At 38.6% G+C, this 20,962-nt stretch overlaps 2 protein-coding genes across 2 annotated transcripts; both read left to right on the forward strand.

Moving 5' to 3' along the window:
- The first annotated feature begins 2,658 nt into the window (after positions 1–2,658).
- On the forward strand, positions 2,659–3,851 carry LOC125805013 (sacsin-like). Its single transcript, XM_049485254.1, has 2 exons — positions 2,659–2,783; positions 3,406–3,851. Exons 1-2 carry the CDS (start codon positions 2,673–2,675, stop codon positions 3,580–3,582), a joined length of 288 nt encoding a protein of 95 aa, XP_049341211.1. The 5' UTR covers positions 2,659–2,672; the 3' UTR covers positions 3,583–3,851.
- Positions 3,852–4,169: 318 nt separating this feature from the next.
- LOC103024795 (sacsin-like) lies at positions 4,170–6,520 on the forward strand. Its single transcript, XM_049485136.1, has 3 exons — positions 4,170–4,192; positions 4,496–4,692; positions 5,013–6,520. Exons 1-3 carry the CDS (start codon positions 4,170–4,172, stop codon positions 6,446–6,448), a joined length of 1,656 nt encoding a protein of 551 aa, XP_049341093.1. The 3' UTR covers positions 6,449–6,520.
- The last annotated feature ends 14,442 nt before the right edge of the window (positions 6,521–20,962 follow it).

Consider the following 20,962-nt stretch of genomic DNA (forward strand, 5'->3'; position numbering starts at 1 on the left):
ATCACTTCACTATTCATTGTTTTATGTAGGAAATAAATAAATGAATCATTTTTTAAGGGGGAAGGTGTTTCCAAACTTTTTAACCTTTGAAGATGTTTAGGTTAACTGGCAGATTTTAGATAAACTGGCTTAAAGCAATGGCTATGCTAGTGTTGTTTCACTGTGATTAATGCCTGCTTCCATTCACAATCAATGTAAAGAAATCTGAGTTGGTGACTTTCTTTAGAGTGAAGCACAATTTCCCACTTATAAAGAGTGTTTTGTCGATTTTAGCAACCTTGTCAAACTATGCTACCCTAGTGTATATTTAAAGGTAAAATACAAAATATTAGAACATGCTCACAGTAAAAGTCTCAGTATGATACGATGCAATATAAATGATTAGAAATATTTTTTAATTAATTTTAGTTTTTATTATTTTTTTATCATTATTTTTTATACACAGTTGTAACACTCGAACAAACTATGACAGTAGGTCCAGATTGTACATTGCACCTGAGAATTTTTTTTTAAGTTATCAGGAAAAACACATGAAAACAGTAAAATCAGCTGTTTAGCGCATGCGCACAATCGCTAAGTAGCACAAATCCACGGGTAGCACAACTCGACAGAATAAAGAGGTAAAGAGATGTGAACAAGCAAAATCACTGCACTTTCAAGACATCACAGTTTAGAGCAGATCCTAGATCAGAGGCTCTTTTCTGAGATGCTCAATAAAAGCACTTTTGTCTAAATGAGGTCTTTGAGGTTTGATTAGGTGCCAGAATTAGGCAGATCATATAACTAGTGCCTAGTGCAGCTATGTACAGTACAAATTATTCATGATTTACATGCTTAAAATGAGCTAAATCTTAAATGAATTAAAACAAATAAAGAACAGGGCACATGCTGCACCAGGCCTGCACCATGACTTTGCTTGATGGAGTCCAGAAGTCCCCAACGGGAGGAGAACTGGGAGGAAAGGAAACCGAACCTCAGCAGATAAGTTTCGTTTATCAGAGGATGGTGATGTCAGATTCCCAGTAAATAGAAACTCTCCGCTCCTTTATCTTCCTCTCCTCCTCCTTCTCCATCACTTCTCCTCCTCCAACCTGGAAGAGATGGGAGATGCTCTCAGCATCTGCAGGACATAAGGACCACCTATACTACACCACCTCTACACTCATGAAGACCAGTTTAAAACGGTAAGAACTTTTTTACTTTTTTACATCGGAGGAGGGAAATTATCATCATCCTTATTTAATATTAAATCATTTTCAAAAACTTCAGTTTCTGAATCAGTTTCTCTGATTTTGCTATTTATAGGTATATGTTTGAGCAAAATGAACATGGAATATTGCAATTTAGAGCTTTAATTTGCAGAAAATGAGAAATGGCTGAAACAAAAAAGATGCAGTCTTTTCAGACCTCAAATAATGCAAAGAAAACAAAGAAGTTCATATTCATAAAGATTCAATCAATATTTGGTAGAATAATCCTGGGTTTTAATCACAGTTTTTTTATGCATCTTAGCATCATGTTCTCCTCCACCAGTCTTACACACTGCTTTTGGATAACTTTATGCTGCTTTACTCCTGGTGCAAAAATTCAAGCAGTTCAGTTTGGTGGTTTGATGGCTTGTGATCATCCATCTTCCTCTTGATTATATTCCAGAGGTTTTTAATCTGGTAAAATCAAAGAAACTTAAAGTAGTATATTTAAGATAAACTTGGTCCAGTGTGTGGAACTGACAGGTTTCTTAACCTCAGCTTTTTGATTAATTGCTGTTTTTACAGGGAATCCTGCTGGAGCTTATAGTGGACAGGGGAAGCCACATTATTTAAAATTAATGATAATCTTTTTTCCCCCAAAACTTTACTAAGCCGATATTTCAATATACTTATTTTATTTAAACACTTTAAACAAAAAAAATAAATATTCAAATGTAATGTGTGGTTTGTAGAAAGTTATACACAGATTTACTTGAAATGCAAAAAAAAAAAAGATCACGTTTAAAAACTCTTTCCAAAAAACAATGATTATTTTTGCTTTTTTGTGTTGAATAATGTATTGATTGATTGATTGAATGATTGATGGAAAATGATGCTACAATAGTGTTATATTATCTAGTACTGTGTGGTTGTAACGCTGCGTGAAAAGACGGACGAGGAGAGCGGACGCTCATGCAAGAAATATTTATTAAAGAACAGAAAACAAACAAACAATAAACCAAACAGGAACTTAAAGTATAAACTGAATACAAACAGAACAGAAACGCAGCCGTGACAGACGTAAAAACACACAAAAACCGACAAACTAACACTAACGACAGAGAAGCTTAAATACACACAAGGTGGGAAAGGGAACAGGTAACACCTGGGGACTGATTAATGAGGGGCGGAGCTACAAATGAACACAGGTGAGCGGAAAATCACTAGGGAATAAACACAGAGGAGCCTGGTCACGTGGGGATCACACACAGAGACATGAGAACAGACAGAAAACAGGGTAAAGATGTGACAGTGGTACAGTGACAATTTTGTGTTTACAGAAGAACATAAAAGTGGAAAAATGAGTCTTCCAGCAAGAAAAAGGAAGAAAAAGTGAGTAATTGTCTTGATTTATGTCTGTTAATCAGGATACATGCATGTTTATTACCTTAAACCAAATTTTTTTTAATCTGATAATTAAATATGAATGTGTTGTTCCTGTTAAGAAATGCATTTGGAGCCACGTCTCCACCTTTTATCGACTACCTGAAGGAGATTTTGAGAAGGTACCCTGATGGAGGACAGATACTGAAGGTAATTCTCTTATTGGTTATTTATGTATTTTTATACAACTGAATGTGATAAAATACACACTCAGAAAAAAGGGTACTAAACTGTATTTCTCAGTGTACAAATGCAGTTATGTTGCCCCGCCCACTGGTGCATGGTGACATCATCATAACATTTTACAGATAGTAAAAGTCCTTATATTTAGATGGAAGATTGTAGCAAATAATGGGTTTAGTCTTTTAAATGTTAGAAAGAATCAGGATAAACTCTTCTAATTCCATTTCTACCATCTAATCTTCTATATTAAAGTCTTGCTTCTTCAGTGCTGCATTATTGCATTATTAGTTTTTGACATTATATTAAAGCCAGTTTTGTAAACAGCACATAATTATAACTAAGGCAGCACAATATTAAAATAAGAAATAACATTGCAGCATTTTTGTTTTCCCTGTGATACATTTTGCAATGTAAAAAAAATACTGTAATTTTTTTTAATTAAATTTTTCCAGAAGTGTGATGCACTATATTGCCAAAAATATTCGCTCACCCAGTCAAATAATTGAACTCTCAGGAGCTCAGTGAAGGCACTAGCGCAGGGTGATGTTTTGTGTTTTTTGGTTAAAATGTGCTTTGTGTTCTACAACAGGAATTGATACAGAATGCAGATGATGCTAAAGCTTCAGAGATCGTGTTCATCTATGATGAGAGAAGATACGGTACGGGCAGCGTGTGGAGGGAAGCTCTTGGAAAGTATCAAGGTAGAGATGATTTTTTAAACAAATACCCACTAGTGTTGCCCCAACACCAGGAGGGTGAAGAATAGCACATGCCTCCTCCAACACATGTGAAGTCAGACTCCGCCTCTTTTTAAACTGCTGCTGATGCTATAGCATTGCCGAGTAGCATCACAGAGCTAACGCTCGGAGGAAAGCGCAGCAACTCGGTTCTGATACATCAGCTCACAGACGCAGCCTTGTGCTGATCCACATCACCCTAGGAGTGATCAGGGGAAAGAGTGCCATCTACTGTACCCACCCAGAGAGAGCAAGACCAGTTGTGCTCTCTTGGGGCTCTGGCAGCTGATGGCAAGTTGCATGAACAGGATTCGAAAAACGCGATCTCCTGATTATAGTGTCAGCGCTTCGCCCGCTGGACCACTCTGAGCCTGAGTCACCATGTTTTACTACTCATCCAATAGCAGTAACTGACTTTACTATTACAGGTAGATCATTCAGCACCTGTAAGAGACCTAAATACCTGATCAAGCGTGTAGTAAGTGTAGTAACCCTGCAACAAGCTTACCTTACATGCCGACAGCACTGGTTTCAATGCGTAATTCATAGGGTTTATCTTCATCTAACCACTGCACAAGGTTTTGCAGTCATAGATAACTCCTAGCAGTAGCTTGATATGACTCGCATCCAAAGCTCACAGCTCTTTCCAAGCAATTCTTTCCTTCTTAACACTCTCCCATCGCATCCACTGCCCCTGTTTTCCTTTTGAGGCTGCAGTTGCATGCCCTACCTCCTCTCTCTTCTCTCAAATAAACCTACAGACCATTAATTCAATAAAAAAATGCAGAAATGTGTCTCTGTAGAAGATGTAACTTTTTTACACTTAGAACAAGTATACATATCACTTGAGCATGTTTATTTTTCAATACTGCTTAATAATCCAGTTCAAGACCACTTTCTGATGGTATCTGATTTCAGCGGTTCTGATTAACATTAATATAGACTTGTTTTTGTCTCTTCATGGTGTTCATATCTCTTCGATGTTCTGGTAGGACCTGCTCTCTATGCTTTCAACAATGCAGTCTTCACTGACGAGGATTGGGAGGGAATCCAGCGAGCTGGAAGAAGCATCAAGCAGGACGATCCAACCAAAGTGGGGAGATTTGGGATCGGCTTCAACTCTATTTACCATGTTACAGGTAAAGAGTATTTAAGAGGCTAGCAGTTCAGGATATAACTGTATGCTTATTGGCTGAGCATGATATGTTTCATCTGGGTTACATTTGTTATTCATGTATCTAGACATATCTAGACAACCTAGATAAAGCTCCAGACTCTGGGAGATTGATTTCCAAATGAAATGCAAAATTTACTGATGGTCACTAATGGTTTAGGGAGCCATGTAATCTGCTGGTGTTTTTTTGCAATGCAAGAAATAAATAACTGGTTTGTTTATTGTATTTATGTTTTGTAAACAAAGGTGTAAAATTAAGTACTTTTTATTTTTTTGTATTTATAGACTTGCCATGTGTCTTCAGTTCTAAACACCTGGCTGTTTTCGACCCACAAATGAAGATGTTCGATAATAAAAAAGAGGGCTATCGATGGTCACTGGATGATGAAGAGGACAGAAGGCACCTTTTGGAATTCACAGATCAGTTCAAGCCTTTTCAGGATATAGTTCATCTAGTCAGCCGCTGTTCTTGGAAGAAAATCATAGATGAGCAGAACTTCAGTGGAACACTTTTCCGCTTTCCTCTGCGCAGTGAAGCCTCTGAGATCTCTGATAATTTATACAACTCCAGCAAGATAACACAGCTCTTCAACAGCTTCATAGCAGATGCAGAGATCAGTCTTCTCTTTCTGAGAAACGTTTCATCCATTTCTTTGATGCATGTCGACACAAACGGCACCGCCAATGTTAGGATGAAAGTTTCTGTGGCATCTCCTGAAATTCCTCTTTATCAAGAATGTTTCCGAAGAGAGATGGTAGAAGGTAAAACCAGCTATAAAACAGTGTCCTGTTTTTCTTCATCTGGGACTGAGACAAAGGCCGAGTGGCTAGTGACGACCAGTCGACTAACAGAAGGGAACATACCTGAGATTGACACCCTTGCTGAGAAGCTCAGTTTCCTTCCTCAGGTTGATGTAGCATTTCAGTGTGATGAAGTCAAAACATGTGACTCTGGAAGACTGAGCTGCTTCCTGCCCCTTCCGAACAATGAGACCAATAACACGGGCCTCCCGGTTCACGTTAACGCATGCTTCGGCCTCACAGACGACCGGAGGTACATCAAGTGGCAGGAGGAGGACCAGAAGAACGACGAATCGGCGATGTGGAACGAGCTGCTGAAGAAGGAGGTTCTTCCCCACGTGTATCTCAAGATGATTCGAGATGCTGTTCAACTATCCACAAAGTCGCTGCTGCCGGCCAGCGCTGTGTACAGTCTTTGGCCTGACCTGAGCAAGACGGAACACAATGACCGATGGCATGAAGTTGCCCTGGACGTGTTTAAACGGTTATTCCAGACTAAAGGAATCTTCTCTCTTGCTCAAAATGAGAAAAACTGGGTGGCTGCTTCAGAGGCTGTTTTCCCATCCAACAGTACAGATAGCGGTGTTATGTCAGCAGTGTCCCGGTTATTGATCAAAGAGGGAGAAAACCTCATCACGTTTCCTGAACATGTGCTGACAGCTATAAGAACAGTTTTCCCAGAACCTGCAGCTCTGAAATGGGTGACCCCGTGCCTTGTTAGAAATGTGCTCCGCAAAACAGAGATTGGAAATGTGTGTAAAGATGATAAACTGTCGCTCCTGGAGTACATCCTCAGTGATGGCAAGTACAAAGAACTGCATGGTCTACAGCTTCTGCCTCTCAGTGATGGGAGTTTCAGGTCATTCACCAATAAGGAAGAAGATACAGTTTTGATTGACAATGAAGAGTTTTCACGGTGAGTTTTAGAGATTATCTTCAGTTTATCCCCATTCATAACTGTAAGTGGGTATTGGCATGGGTTACTATTGAGGAAGGGGTGAGAGGTGATTGATTTGGGTGAGCAAAGTTACCATAAGAACAGTTACAATTGGATAATACATGTAACAATTGACCTGTTAACCTTTTGAAGTCAATGTTTTTTTTAGCCAATTAAACCAAACTAAAGTAGCAGATTTGGAAGTTGCCATGGACTAAAATTCGTTGGACCAAAAGTCCTGATCAACTGAACCATGGTCCAGTCTGTCTGCAGTGAAAAATCACTTTTCCAGCTGGTTTAAATTTGAATATATATCTTTTACCATTTGATCAGTGTTCTGGACACCTCCTTCTTTAATTCTTGACCCAAAAACCAAAGACCCAGTGCCAGGTCAGTTGGTGCCTATATCAGTACTTGTTGACACTCTCAACATGCAAATTTTCTTTTTTCTAGAATGCTGTTGCCTTTTTGCAAAGAGAAGTTTTTGCATGCCAACGTTAACAGCAACATAGTCCCTCATCTTAGAGGAATGGCTTTGACAGGTAAAGCTTTTATGCAATTTCATAATCCATGTAGTATCCATGGAGTATGTGATACATCAAAAATACAACATTGAGAACATTCATGTCACATAGCTTGCATTACAGTAGATTCAAGACAATAAAATGCCATTAGCATGACTTAAAAATATATTACAGTATATAAATATAATTATTTTTATTCAAGATACCACACGAGTGTACTTGAATAATTATAAATACTTCACAAATAAACATTTAGTTGGCCATTGTTCATTGTCAGTTAGAGTGGTATGCAAAGGTTTGTATATATGTAGTGTAAAAAAGGAAAGACCCCTTCTTGTTATTACACTAATTGTCCTTCTTTTCAGCAACACTGAGCAACATGGTTGTGGTGTGTGTTGTTCTGGTATTAAGCTTTATATCACAATAATAATGTCATACATACCAAATAATGTCATATTGTCAACCCCTAACAACTGCAGATTTTGGTTACATTTGCAGTTGCTTTTCTAATGAATAGTCTCCATATCTGTTTAATTTCAGATGCAAACCTGTACAAAATAATCATTTTGGATGCAAAGAACGTTGCAGCTTTTGCCAGGAAACACTTACCCAGAGACTGGATAGAGACCCAAGGTCAGGTGAAATGGAATCCCTCTAAAGATGGTCACCCACCAAAGTCATGGCTAACAGAATTCTGGAAATTTCTGAATACTCACTGGGTGGAGCTGAAGGATTTCATTGGCATGCCTTTAATACCTCTGGAACCTCTTCAAAAAACAGGCAGTTCTACACTGTTAGCAAGACTAGAGAAAAATTCCACATTGATCTTTCAGAAAAGCAGAGAGTCCAGGTTGCCAGATCAAGTTCAGAAAGTGGTAAAGATGGTGGGAGGAACAGTCGTTAAGAAGGATGGATGTCTCAAACATCATGACATCAAAAGTTATGTCCTGACAACATCACCAAGGAATGTTCTGCAAGTCCTTCTAAACTCTGCCAGGGACAAGGTCATGAGAGGCATTGCCAGTGCTTCACTCCATGAAAAAGAAGAGTTTAAGATGTATCTCTCTTCATTGGATTCTGTCTCTGATGCTGAGAAACGTTTACTTTCAGCTCTTCCTCTCTTCAGACTGATGTCTGGAAATTTTGTAGCTGCTGAGTCAAAACAGGCAGTTATTCTGAAGTCAAACCCAGCCATTCCAGCAGATTTGCCTGTTCCTGAGACTATTGTACAGTGTGCCAATGAAGCTGATCGTAGGCTTTTGACTCTTCTCAAGGTTGATCTTCTAGATGCAGCTCATTTGGCCATCAACTTGGTAGACTGCATTGAAAGAAATGCATTTAATAAAGAGAATGAAGAGAAAATAATGACTTGGATATTGAATCATGGGAATGTCCTGCTTCCACAAAGTGATGAACTGCTTAGAAAAAGCAAGAATCTCCCTTTCATTCAAACCGAAAATGGGGAGCGCAAGAAACCCTCAAGTGTGTTTGACCCAACAAACAAGATTTTTCAAGATCTTTTTGACGCTGATTTCTTTCCACCACCAGTCTACAGAACCCCGGTGATTCTCCAAAGCTTGAAACAACTTGGTTTACGAACAAAAGAAGAAGAAATATCCTCCTCAAATGTGCTTCATGTTGCCTCCCAAATTCAAAAGCTCCACATCCACTCTCGAAATAAGGCATTTAAAAAGGCAGAAGCCCTTGTGAGAGTATTAAATAGAACAAATTTGCTCTCAAAGTGTTCTGTGGGGGAGAAAGAACAGCTTCGTCAAATGCAGTGGGTGCCCTGTAAAAATGCAAGTTCAGTAAACAGTAAGAGTCAGAAGAGTCAGAAGAAGGGTCTCTACAAACCAGCTGAAATCAGAGCATCAAAATTCTCAGCAATTGTGGGCCATGTTATGCCACTTAATTCAGAGCTAAGTGAGGATGTATGCAAAAATCTGAGTCTTTTTAGCCCTCCTCCAGCTAAAAAGGTCTTGGAGAACCTTTGTGTTTTGCAGTCGATGGTTCCAGACAATCCAAATTCTGATTTTGAGTTCAAAAACAAATTGCACAACACCTACAAATTCATGCAGGAAAACATCGAATATTTCAGAGAAGAGATGAACAAGAAATGCATCACTTGGCTCTGGTGCCAGAATGAGTTTGTCTCACCTCGGGATGTTGTGCTGTACTATCCACATGAGTTAGATCTCAGCCTTCACATTAAGAAGGTACCAGATGAGTTTCTGCAATATGGTGACATGCTAAAAGAGTTTGGTGTAAAGGAAACACTCTCTGATGAAGAGATTGAAGACATATTGAATGATATAAAGCACAGCATCGATGACAGAGATCCACCTTATGGCGATCACTCTGAACTCAAGGTGTCAATAGCCATTCTTGACTGGATGCAAAAGAATGAAAAACCTTTGAAGGACAGTACCCCAGTGCCTGTCAGGGCGGAAAATGGAAAATTCACCCTACAGCCTTTAAGAAATACAGTTTACTGTGACATCAGTGATGAAGGACTAGATGACCTGAGACACGACCAGGAGGAGTTTCACGTCATTCATGAAGAGGTACTAGCTGTCACTGCAAAATGGCTGAAAATTCCTTTGCTTAGTACACATATCTTGAAGCCACAATTCATAAAAGCAGAGGATGTTTGTCCAGGAATTGAACAGTGTGGTCGAAAAGAACCAATTACTCAAAGAATCAAAAACATACTCAAAGATTATGATGAGGAAAGTGACATTTTCAAAGAACTCATCCAAAATGCAGAAGATGCAGGAGCAAGTACCTGTGATTTCCTTCTTGACTTCAGAACACATCCTGCTGATGGTCTCATTGATGAAGGAATGGCCCTCTGCAATGGACCGTGTCTTTGGACTTTCAACAATGAACGCTTCTCAGAAGAAGATTGGAAAAACATTGTCAGAGTTGGAGCTGCCTCAAAAGAAAACAAAATAGAGAAAATAGGGAATTTTAGGCTTGGGTTCAATGCTGTTTATCACTTGACAGATATCCCATCTATTTTGAGTGGGAAAAGTCTTCTCATTCTTGATCCAAATGTCACCCACTTGGAAAAACACATACAGAGTAAATCAAATCCTGGAATTAAACTTGATTTGTTCCAAGAGAGACTGTTCAGGAGATTTCCTGGACAGTTCCGATCTTATGAAGGAATTTTTGACTGTGACCTGACCAAGAGCAGCCAGAACTACTACAATGGTACCCTGATTAAATTACCATTCCGCACTCCAGAAGAAGCCTGCAAATCAGAAATTAGCTGCAAGGTGTATGACAAAGAACGCATAAGTGCTTTACAGGAACACTTCACTGATGGATTTCAAAGTCCCCTGCTATTCCTTAAGAACATAAACTCTGTGTCTCTTCAATCAATTTCTGAAGATGCTTCCACGCCTCCACTACCGAATCAAACTCAGAAACTCCTTAAAATCTCCAGGAAGGTTGCCTGTTCAATTGAAATTTCAAATGCTGAACATCTTCAAGACATCAGGGACACTTTGAGAAACCTTGACAAAAATTGCCACAGGGTTGTTGATTGCTTTGGAGCACACATTACAGAAATAGAAAACGAACAGCTTGAGAGAACTAACACCCAGTCCTGGTTTCTCTACTCAAGTTTTGGGACAAAGGATTCCCTGCGAATGTTCCAGAGAGAACAACAGGGGAGCAAGTTTTCCCTGCCAATTGGAGGAGTTGCTGTACCTTTACAACAAGAAGCACAAAATGTTTGGTCCCCTGATGAAAGTTGTAGAGTCGGCCAGGCCTACTGCTTCCTTCCTCTTCTGATTGAGACAGGCCTCCCAGTTCATATCAATGGGTCTTTTGCAGTCTATAGGAAGTCAAATAGGAAGGCTCTCTGGCAAAGTGGAATAAAGGGGGAATGGAACAAAGCATTACTCCAAGATGCCACTGCTTCTGCCTATATCACCACACTACTCGAGCTAAAGAAGATGTCCCAAAACGGGAAACTTCAAAACTATGACTACTACACATTTTGGCCTAATGCTGAAAAAGTATGCAAAGCATTTCAACCTTTGGTTGCTGCTTTCTACTCAGCCATTACACAGATCAACATGACTGAACAATCTCTAGAGCTTTTCAGTAATGGGAAAACCTGGTGCTCAATGGACAAGGTGAGATTTCTGGCTGCAAACATTGAAAACAATAATGCCGTGGGAGAGCTTGCCATGAAAGTTTTCCTGAATGATGCAGACTCAAGCTACTGTGCCGTTCCTTTGCCATCATGGGTGAGAAAAAGCTTCACTGACTGTGGTTTTGATGAGATGGTAAAAGAAAGGACTTTTTACTGGGTCGAGTTCTATCAAATAGTTTTCAAGAATTTAGGCAACATGGATCCACCCTGTAGGAATGCTCTTATACTGCATGCTCTCGACTTGAATGACCCTGCGATTGATGAATTACTGAAAAGTAATCCATGCATTCCAACACAGAAAAGTGACAAACTTCAGTTCATCAACAAACTTGTGTATCCCCATGGGAAAGTAGCATGTCTGTATGAGCCACAGGAAGGACGCTTTCTTGATGGAACCAAAAATGACTACTTCACTCCCGAAAGGTTTCAGCGACTGTCAGGCTTGGGAATGCAGAATGATACTCTACCACTTGAGGAAGTTGTAGACAGAGCAAAGACAATTTCAAGAGTTTGGAAAGAGGACAGTGAGAAAGCACAAAAATGTCTCCATTGTCTGTTTGACTGTATGAAAGAATGTTCTCGTGATGTCAGTTCTCCACACTGGGAAACACTGAAACACATCCCGTTCCTGCCTGCTGTGATTACCAACCTGGGTAATAAAGAGATGACCAGACTAAAAAAACCATCTGAAGTCTACAGTAAGAGACACTACCATCTGGTGAACATGACAGAATCCAGTGTTGATCACACAAACCTGCTTATACGGCAAGATCACCCAGTCCTAACAACACTGGGAGTAAACAGGAACCCACCAGTTGAGACAATTCTCAAACAACTTAAGGCGGCACATCAACATTCAGATACTTTGAGTAAAGCAATGCTGCTTAATGTGGCTGAAAGCTGTTACGACTATCTCAACAAATATTTGCTTGATGGTGGAGATTCTACTGCTATCATTGATCATGCAAGATCAGTACCATTTGTTTTTATTGAAGGCCACTTTGTAAACGTGCAATCAGTGGCCAAGAGTGGGGAATTTGAAGAGAAACCTTACCTCTATATCCTTCCATCTGACTTCTCCAGATTTGAGACTCTTTGGAACTGTGTTGGCATCAAAAAACAGTTTACCACAGATCAGTTTGTGGCTGTACTAGAAGAAATAAGTACTTGTCCTGGACCTCTTTGTAAATCAGCTCTTAATACATCTCTTTCCATTCTTACAAAAGGACTGTATAAGTCCAGAGATGGACCGGTTAAAGACTGTCTTTTACCTGATGAAGAAGGTGTCCTCACAAGGTCAAGTAAGCTTAAGTATAATGACAGCCCTTGGATGCCAGTCCAAGCTGGGATCAAACTTTGTCATGAACTAATACCTTGACCTATTGCATGCTACCTTGGTGTGGAAACAACACGACACCATACACTGAACAGTCATGAAGATGAAGGGTTTTCTCTGTTTGCTGAAGAGTTTGGACAAGGTGAAGAATTAACTGTCAGAATAAGAAACATTATTGAAGCATATCCATCCAAAAAAGACATCCTGAAGGAACTCATACAGAATGCTGATGATGCAGAAGCAACGGAAATCCACTTTATATGGGACAAAAGAGAGCATAAGACTGAAAAAATATTTGGAGAAAAATGGGAGATGCTTCAGGGCCCAGCACTTTGTGTTTACAACAACAAGACATTTTCTGACAAAGACCTGATTGGCATTCAGCAGCTTGGGGAAGGTGGTAAACATGGCACTTTTGGTCGAACTGGGAAATATGGACTGGGTTTCAATTCTGTTTACCAGCTGACAGACTGCCCCTCTATACTCACTGGTGACGAGTATCTCTGTATCTCTGACCCAAATCTGCAGTATGTGGAAGGAGTTAGAAAAAAAAGAGGCTGCAAGTATTCCATGGATGAAAACTTCAAAGAGTCTTTCAACGATGTTTACCGCACATTTCTCCCTGACAAATTTGTTCTTCAAGCTGGAACCATGTTCAGGCTTCCTCTCAGGACAGAGGAAATGGCAGACCAATCTCAGATATCTAAACATGTTGTAACAGATGAGGAACTTACAAGCCTTAAACAAGCTTTGGTTGAAGATCCTGAGGGACTGGTTCTCTTCTTGAGGAACATCACAAAAATTCAGTTCCACGTGATCAACAACAATGGCGAAATGACAGATGATTTCTTAATTGAGAAAGTCATCAAGAGCAACATTGAGGAAAGGGAAGGATTTCTAAAACATGTCCGTAATTCTCTCAATTCTGGGCAGGTTGCCCCATGCCAAACTATCTATAATGTACAGATATCATCTAAAAAAAAGCAAAGTGACTGGGTTATTGCAGAGAGTTTTGGCTCTTTCTTTCAAAATTACAACAAAGAAGATGGACACCCGGACCACAGAGTGCCTCATGTGGCTTTGGCAGCTTGCAACGGAGCAGAACCAGCTGATCCTGAATTTACTGGAAAGGCTTTTTGTTCTCTACCATTACCAGTTGAAACTGGTCTTCCTGTTCATGTGAACGGAAACTTTGAATTAGATTCTTCTAGAAGAGATCTGTGGAAAGAGGATGGCGACAGTTTGAGGACCAGCTGGAATCAGTCATTGAAGCTGAAGGCCCTGGCACCTCTATATGCTGACCTTCTAAACCATTTGTGTTCAGCTTTTAAGAAAGATGAACCCAATGATTTAACACTAATCAAGGAACATTTGGAGCATTATTTCATGCATTTTCCACTTTTTTTAATGAGCGTTGACAAAGTTTGGCATGAGATGATCAGTGAAGTCTACAAATCAATCAAGAGACGAAAACTTCAGGTGATACCTACCCTAAAAAGTGTCGCCCGTTCACATTCAAGTCCAATGTACAAAGTTTACTGGTCCAATGTGTCAGAACCAGACCCAAATGATTTACCTCATTTTACATCAAAGAAACATAAGGACACAATTCTCCAAGTTTTGGAGCACACTGGAATGAAGCTGATACCATGGATAAATAATTCAAATGAAGTTATGAAGAGTTTTAAAAAAGCAAAAGTAGAAGTAGCTGATTTCAGTCCTTTATCAGTTATCAGTTATTTGAAGAAAAAAAGACTGAATGATCCCACACAAACGACTCAGGATTTACCCTTACCCATCAGCCAGACTCTGATTAAAGATAAAGAAAGTTGTTTAGAACTTCTGAACTTTTGTTTATCAGATGAAAAGGAAAAATCACCTGACCTGAATGGATTACCTCTCTTTCTTACTCATGATCAGATGTTAAGAAAGTTCAACTCAGACTTTCCAGTGCTATTTTCAAAATTTGCAAACATTTTTTCGGGACATGAGTCAGAATTTGCAGATTTCTCTGTTAATGATGAACATCAAACACTTTTCCAAGAGGGAAAATACATTGAGGAGATAACAATCCCAGTTGCAGCAACGTTTCTGGAACCAGTGCTTCAGCAAAAGCTACAACCATCATCACCCACAGAATGGAAAGGGCTTCATAGAGCAGAGACAGAGACAATCACATGGTTGAAAGAACTTTGGAAATTATTTGACGATCAATACAAGCAGGAGGCCCTACATGAAGAAACAGATAAAATCTTTGAGAAAATAAAAAAACACTTTAATTGGCCAATTCTGCCTGTAATTTGCCCAAACCAGGAGGATGAACAGTTCCTACAGTCAGTTAGACATCTACAAAATGTTGTTCCTGACTCAGACAAAGAAAATCCCATTTCTTTGACTTTGTTCAAACTGGGATTTGTGACATTAAACAATGCATTTTTTGTAGATATTGACAGTTTTAGGCAGATGTATCTGGAACCAAATCTTCTGAAACTCAGCAACACCCATGCTGTTTTGGAGCAGCTGTATGACGTACCTCATTCACAGTTTGAAGAGCTTTCTTCTGCAGATGCTGAAGAGCTTCAATATTACTTGCAAAATGGCATCAGGTCCACCAAAAACAGAAATGAATACCAGAGAAAGTTAATGTCCTTGCCGTTGTTTGAGACAATATCTGGAAAGCGGCAGCGGATTGATCTTCACAAAAATGTATTTGTTACAATAACTGAGTTCCACAAAATGTTTCCAGAATTGTACATTTTTGATGACAAAAATGGAATTTTCCTCAAGAATAGTTCAGTGAACACAAGTTTGGCAGAAAATCTCAAAATACCAAAGTTAGCTGATTTGGAATACTGTGTAAGATTCATTCTTCCCACTGTCAAAAACCTCAAAGAAACCCAGCTGCTCAATCTAGTAAAACTTCTTTTTGCACTGAAACTTTCTGGTGTCAATGTAAATTGTTGGCATACAATTACTTCGAAAATGAGAGATGTCTCATGTATTCGGGACATACATGGACATCTTCAGATGGCTTCACACTTCTATGATGAAACTGTAAACCTTTATAAGGTTATGCTGCCAGAAGAGAGGTTTGTGCCACAGGCATTTTGGAATGAATTTCAATTTGAACCAAGGAGCGATGGAGAAAGCTTTCAAAAGAATAAACTTAAGGATAAAGTAAAAAACTTTCTAAAGGAATTTGGGTTAAATCACAAAGTATCAGAGAAGGAGATAATTGACTTTGCACTTCAAGTTGAATCTGATGCCAGAGGTAACACTGACCTGGATGTTCTGAAACACAGATCAACAACATTACTTGAGACTGTTTTGCAGAAGAGCACTGAGAATTCAGAATTTTTGCAGAAAATTGCAACCATGAAATTTATCTTTCCTGTGAAGGTAGAAGCAAAGCTTTGTGACTATCACCGAGCATTTGCTCAAGAAAGAGAGGTTGTCGCTATCAAAGGATCACTGTTGGAAAAAGACTCTAGCCACCAGTATCTCATATGGACAGCTATGCCAATCCTGCCCTCCAGAAAGTGCGCTATAAGTCATTTAGATGCAATGATTTCTGTTGGAGCCTTTGATCAACCCCCTTCAGAACAAGTCATGCAAAACTTGAGAAATATCTGTCAACATTTGAGCAAATCAGACATTTCTGTAGATACAAGAGCTACAGTGTTCAGCAACTCGTATGCATACCTACAGTCTGTGGATTTTGATGCATCTGCTTTGGTCGGTCTCCCTCTTGTTCTCACTGAAAACGACACAACCCTTGTGAAAGCTACCCAAGCAGTCCTTTCACTTCCACATTCTAATGAGTTCAGGCCTTACTTGTACCCTATCCAAAGCAATCATGTAAAGTACGCAAAATTCTTCAAGAAGATTGGGGTTAAAGAGAAGCCTACAATTACACAACTGTGTACAGTGCTCCAGGAAATCTACCAGGAGTGTAGTGATAAGAATACACTTCACCCAAACCAGCAGACCACAGTGCAACGTGTAGTGAAGCAAATTTTCCAGCTGATTAAAGAGGATAAAACATGTAATTTTCACAATAACACACTTTATCTCCCATCAACAGACGGAAAACTATATGAGTCCAACACATTGTTTTTCAATGACACTGTCTTCCGGCCTAAAAGACTAGAGGATCCACTGAGAACCAAACTGAAGCTGCTTGAGAACCTAAACCATTGCCACCTTGGAAATGACCCATATGAACATCAGAAACTTCTGCAGTTACTTCCTTAGAACATTCGTCCAAAGCTTCTTACTCAAGTTATCTCAGAGAACCTGGTTGGTGCACATGCTGAACAATGTGAATATGGAAAAAGATGTGAATTCAGTGGTTGGTTTGAACAGCATTTGTCTTCCCGTGCATTTCATTATGGTCTGATCTGTTTGATCAGAGAACAGAGCAAGGGCTCTATTTCACAAACTGAAGCTACACGCATGTGTGAAAACATTTTTGGTAAAATTCAAATCAACTGTTGCAGTGATCTCCAAACTGAGCTTTTGTTGCACCAGGTGCCGCTGGAGGGTACTAGGTCCAGGACACAGGTTTATGTGAAAAAGCAGCCAGAGGCATCCATCTTTTATTTGAAACACAGTGATGACATGGACTTTGAAGTAGTGAATGAAGTCATCATGCATCTAACTAAAGAGATCAATGGTCTTCTCAACAACAGACTAAACTCCTTCATGTTACTCATCCTTGGTCATCTTTTGCTGTGTAAAAATCTGGAGAATGTTGAAAGAACCTTGGAACAAAATGGAATCCATAACAGCATGACTGAAGAAGGAGGATTTGGTACCCGTCCAGACCCTGGAGATCCTATTCCAGAGGAATGGCTTGATTCCCTTGACATGAACCCCTTTAATTGTTTTGAAAAGGGAGAATATGTTGGCTTCCAAAAGGATGAATTGAAAAATGAATATCGTTTTGCCATCATTGTAGAATGTCTGGATGAGCTTTCAGGACAGAACAGAAGGATTCCTGCAAGATACAAAATACAGATTGGGACTGATGAGTTTATTGAAGTAAGCTCTCTCGATCTTTATCAGTTTAAGAGAGAACAATCAACCCCAATGACATTTTCCTCCTGCACAGAAATGGCTGTGATGCCGAATCCTTCAGAGTCTACATCCTCACCAAGGATACCCACACCACAACATGAACCGAAGGAAAGACACAAACCACAGACACCTGAGGAGAGACCCAAACCACAGACCCTGGATGAGGTCAAAGAAGAGATTGACCAATATTTGAAAGAAATCTGGAAAATGTCAGAAGAAGACAAATGTAAGGCTATCAAACGCCTTTACTTAAGGTGGCACCCAGACAAGAACTTGGACAACACTAAACTTTTCAATGAAGCTTTCAAATATCTACAGAAAAAAATCAACGAGCTGGAGGGAGGGAAGACTGCAGGCAGCACATCTTCAGGTGGAGATCATTTCCGAGAGAGCTGGTCCAGATGGAATGAAGAGGCCAGAAGGCACAGAAGGGGGAGAGAGCGATTTTATCAGAACAATTCTAGGAAGCACTATAACTTTTGGTCATATTTTACACCGAGGGACATGCCAAAACCAGACATTCCAGACAGAGAAGAAGCTAAGCGCTGGTACCGACAGGCAGAATGTGACCTCAGCGCTGCTCAGAGTGAACCTGCGGCGAGTCCTGAGTGGAATCTGTTTAAAGTGCATCAGGCCGTGGAAAAAGCCCTGATAGCAGTGAAGATTGCAGCAGAGCTTCTGAAGAATGTAGAAAAATACATTACTGAATGCAACACTGAATGAAGGATTACTTTTAGCACAAAGTGTGTTGTAAAACTGAATCTTTAGAATAGCTTTTCTTATTTCTCTTATTATCTCAATGTAGAATAACTAAAAAAGGTGGAAAATAATTTGCTTGCATACAGAATAATTACCTAAATACTACAAGGGGTTTGTTTGTGGGAATTTTGGGAAAAAAAAAATTGTGTGGAAAGAACAAACCAAAGGGTGGTGGCGTAAAATTACTTAAAAAGACAAAACTGCATTTAACCAATACATATATAAAAAATTAGTTGTGCTTAAAGCTAAAATGTTTACTCTATCTAATCATTAATAATAATTTTCCTCTGGTTTTATCACCATAAGGGCAATGGTATAATTGGTTTAATATAATGTGTAGTTACACATTTTGATTGAGGCTGATTTACATATATTTTGCATTAACATGTAATTGCTTTAACAAAGTCTGTTAGTTTTAGGGGGAGACAACTAAGAGTGATCCCACCCCCTCTATCTTTTTATTATCTCACTCTGTCTGTTGGTTTTGAATGCATTAAACAGTTTTTATGATTTTGCTCTCTTTTACTATTGTACTTTTGACTTGCTAAATCAATTTTCCAATTAAATTGTAATGTTATATTACATATTAAACCTTGACTCGTGGTCATTTATTTCATCATATTTTGATATTTTAACAGTGATTAAATGATTTTTCTTGGTCATGCTGTAGTAAATTACCAGCATTCTCTAGTTAAAGTCTAGGGAATTTGGATAAAAATATGTATGTAAAATAAATTCTGATGAAGACATACATATATTTTCAGTGTCTCACACAAAGCTGAATCAAATCCATGTCAATGTATACCTTTCATTTGCAGCTTTTAATTCCCAATTTTTAATGCTTTTAAACATTCCATCAAATTCTATTAAAAATTACAGTTTTGACCAAGACTAGTTTTTAATCCTAAAAGGCCTTATGTTTTAGGTGCTGAGTGTTTTGCAGTGTGTTCTACTAAACTTATAAATAATCTTCCATTAATAAACACTTTGGCTAGTAACAGCACATAAAAAAAAGAGAATGGCTTTTTCATTTTAATAAATTCATTTAAAAAAAAATAATTAAATAATTTTAAAAACAGATATGCTATTTGTAAGTTCTCTACAGTTGAAATGTTTGTTAACTTGTTAGCTGGGTAGCTAAGCTAGCGATATATCCATATGGCTAGTGGTTTTAATAATAAGGTAATTTGCTGTTTGTATTATGTGTCATTTTTCTACTAAATGAGTGCTAATATGTTAGCTAGGTTGCTAGGTACTGTAGGTACTGTAAGTCTGTTAATGTGTTGCCATATATGTAAGCTTGGACTGTAAAATGCTCAAGAGATATACAGAATTATCATGAAAAAAACAAAAGAAAACATTAAAAACTGTGGGTGTCTGCAAAATCGTTAAATAGAAAATATCAATTAGTAGAACTCAACAGAAAACCCCAGCTAAGCTAAGCTAATCTAAGACGGCTAAGATGTCCTTAGTGCTATGTAAATCTTACGCTTTTTGATCAATCAGAATGATCATTAAAGACACTACAAACACAAGATATCTATGAACACCTACTTTACCAATGTTGTCAAGGTAGCAAGTTTTTCTTCTAAAGTAAGTTGCTAATTTTAGCCACCTTTCACCACCATTTACGATTGGAAAAGCTGGTAATTCCATCCCAAATACAACACAACCAAAAAATAACATGAAAACCCTGAAAAATCAGATGAGTGAAACATTTTTGTGCTAAAAATGTTGCGCATTAGAGGGGTATTCAGTGGCGGACTTAGCAATTTGGGGGCTCAAGGCGAATTTAGCTAGGGGGCCCATCAACATTAATATGCGAGAAATAGGGTTGTGCTGATAGATGATATCATCGTCCATCCTCATTTATGACCCAGCATGCGATGGATGGTAACCATGGCGATGCCACGCCCACTGTTTTGTTTTTTCCAGAAACATGCACTGACCTTCTTTAGGTCTCCTTCACCTAAAACTTTAGCAGGGATTGTACAGAAAAATATCAAATCAGGTATATAACTTAAATGAATTAGAGTCAGGGATGAAAATTAAAATACCCTACTGCTACAAATATGCCTAATTGGCATATTATTCTATTATTTATAATTATTCTATTATTATTATCCTATTATTATTTATATCTAGGTTACAGCTTGTCTTTGTCTTCGTTTTTCTACATGTCTGTATTCATTTTAAACATTTCATGTCATTCATGCTGGTTGTGCCAGGAAACTTGCTCATTGTCAGCCAGTGTTGGGCACGGTACTTTGAAAATAAATTATGTAAATTCTATTATTATTAGAAAAATAACAAACGAAAATAAACCCAAAATGTTGACAAAAATATAATCTAACGAATTTCAAAACATGGAAACGAAAAACGTTAAAATGGTATTAATATAATATAATATAATATAACAGATGGATCAAACAGTTTAGCTTCAGTCATAAGGAACGCGCGCTTCAGTCAAAAGGAAAGGCGTGGCATTGCGATAAAAAAAAAACGTTTTAATAAATAAGGTCCTATCAAGTGAATTAAAATATATGGTATTAAAAGCTATTAAATTCACATGTTTATTGATATTTAATCAAGAGAAATCAGGCAAAATGAGCCGCGCTGCGCTCTCTCTCC

The sequence above is a fragment of the Astyanax mexicanus genome, chromosome 11 (assembly GCF_023375975.1).
Source record: "Astyanax mexicanus isolate ESR-SI-001 chromosome 11, AstMex3_surface, whole genome shotgun sequence".
NCBI lineage: Eukaryota > Metazoa > Chordata > Actinopteri > Characiformes > Acestrorhamphidae > Astyanax > Astyanax mexicanus.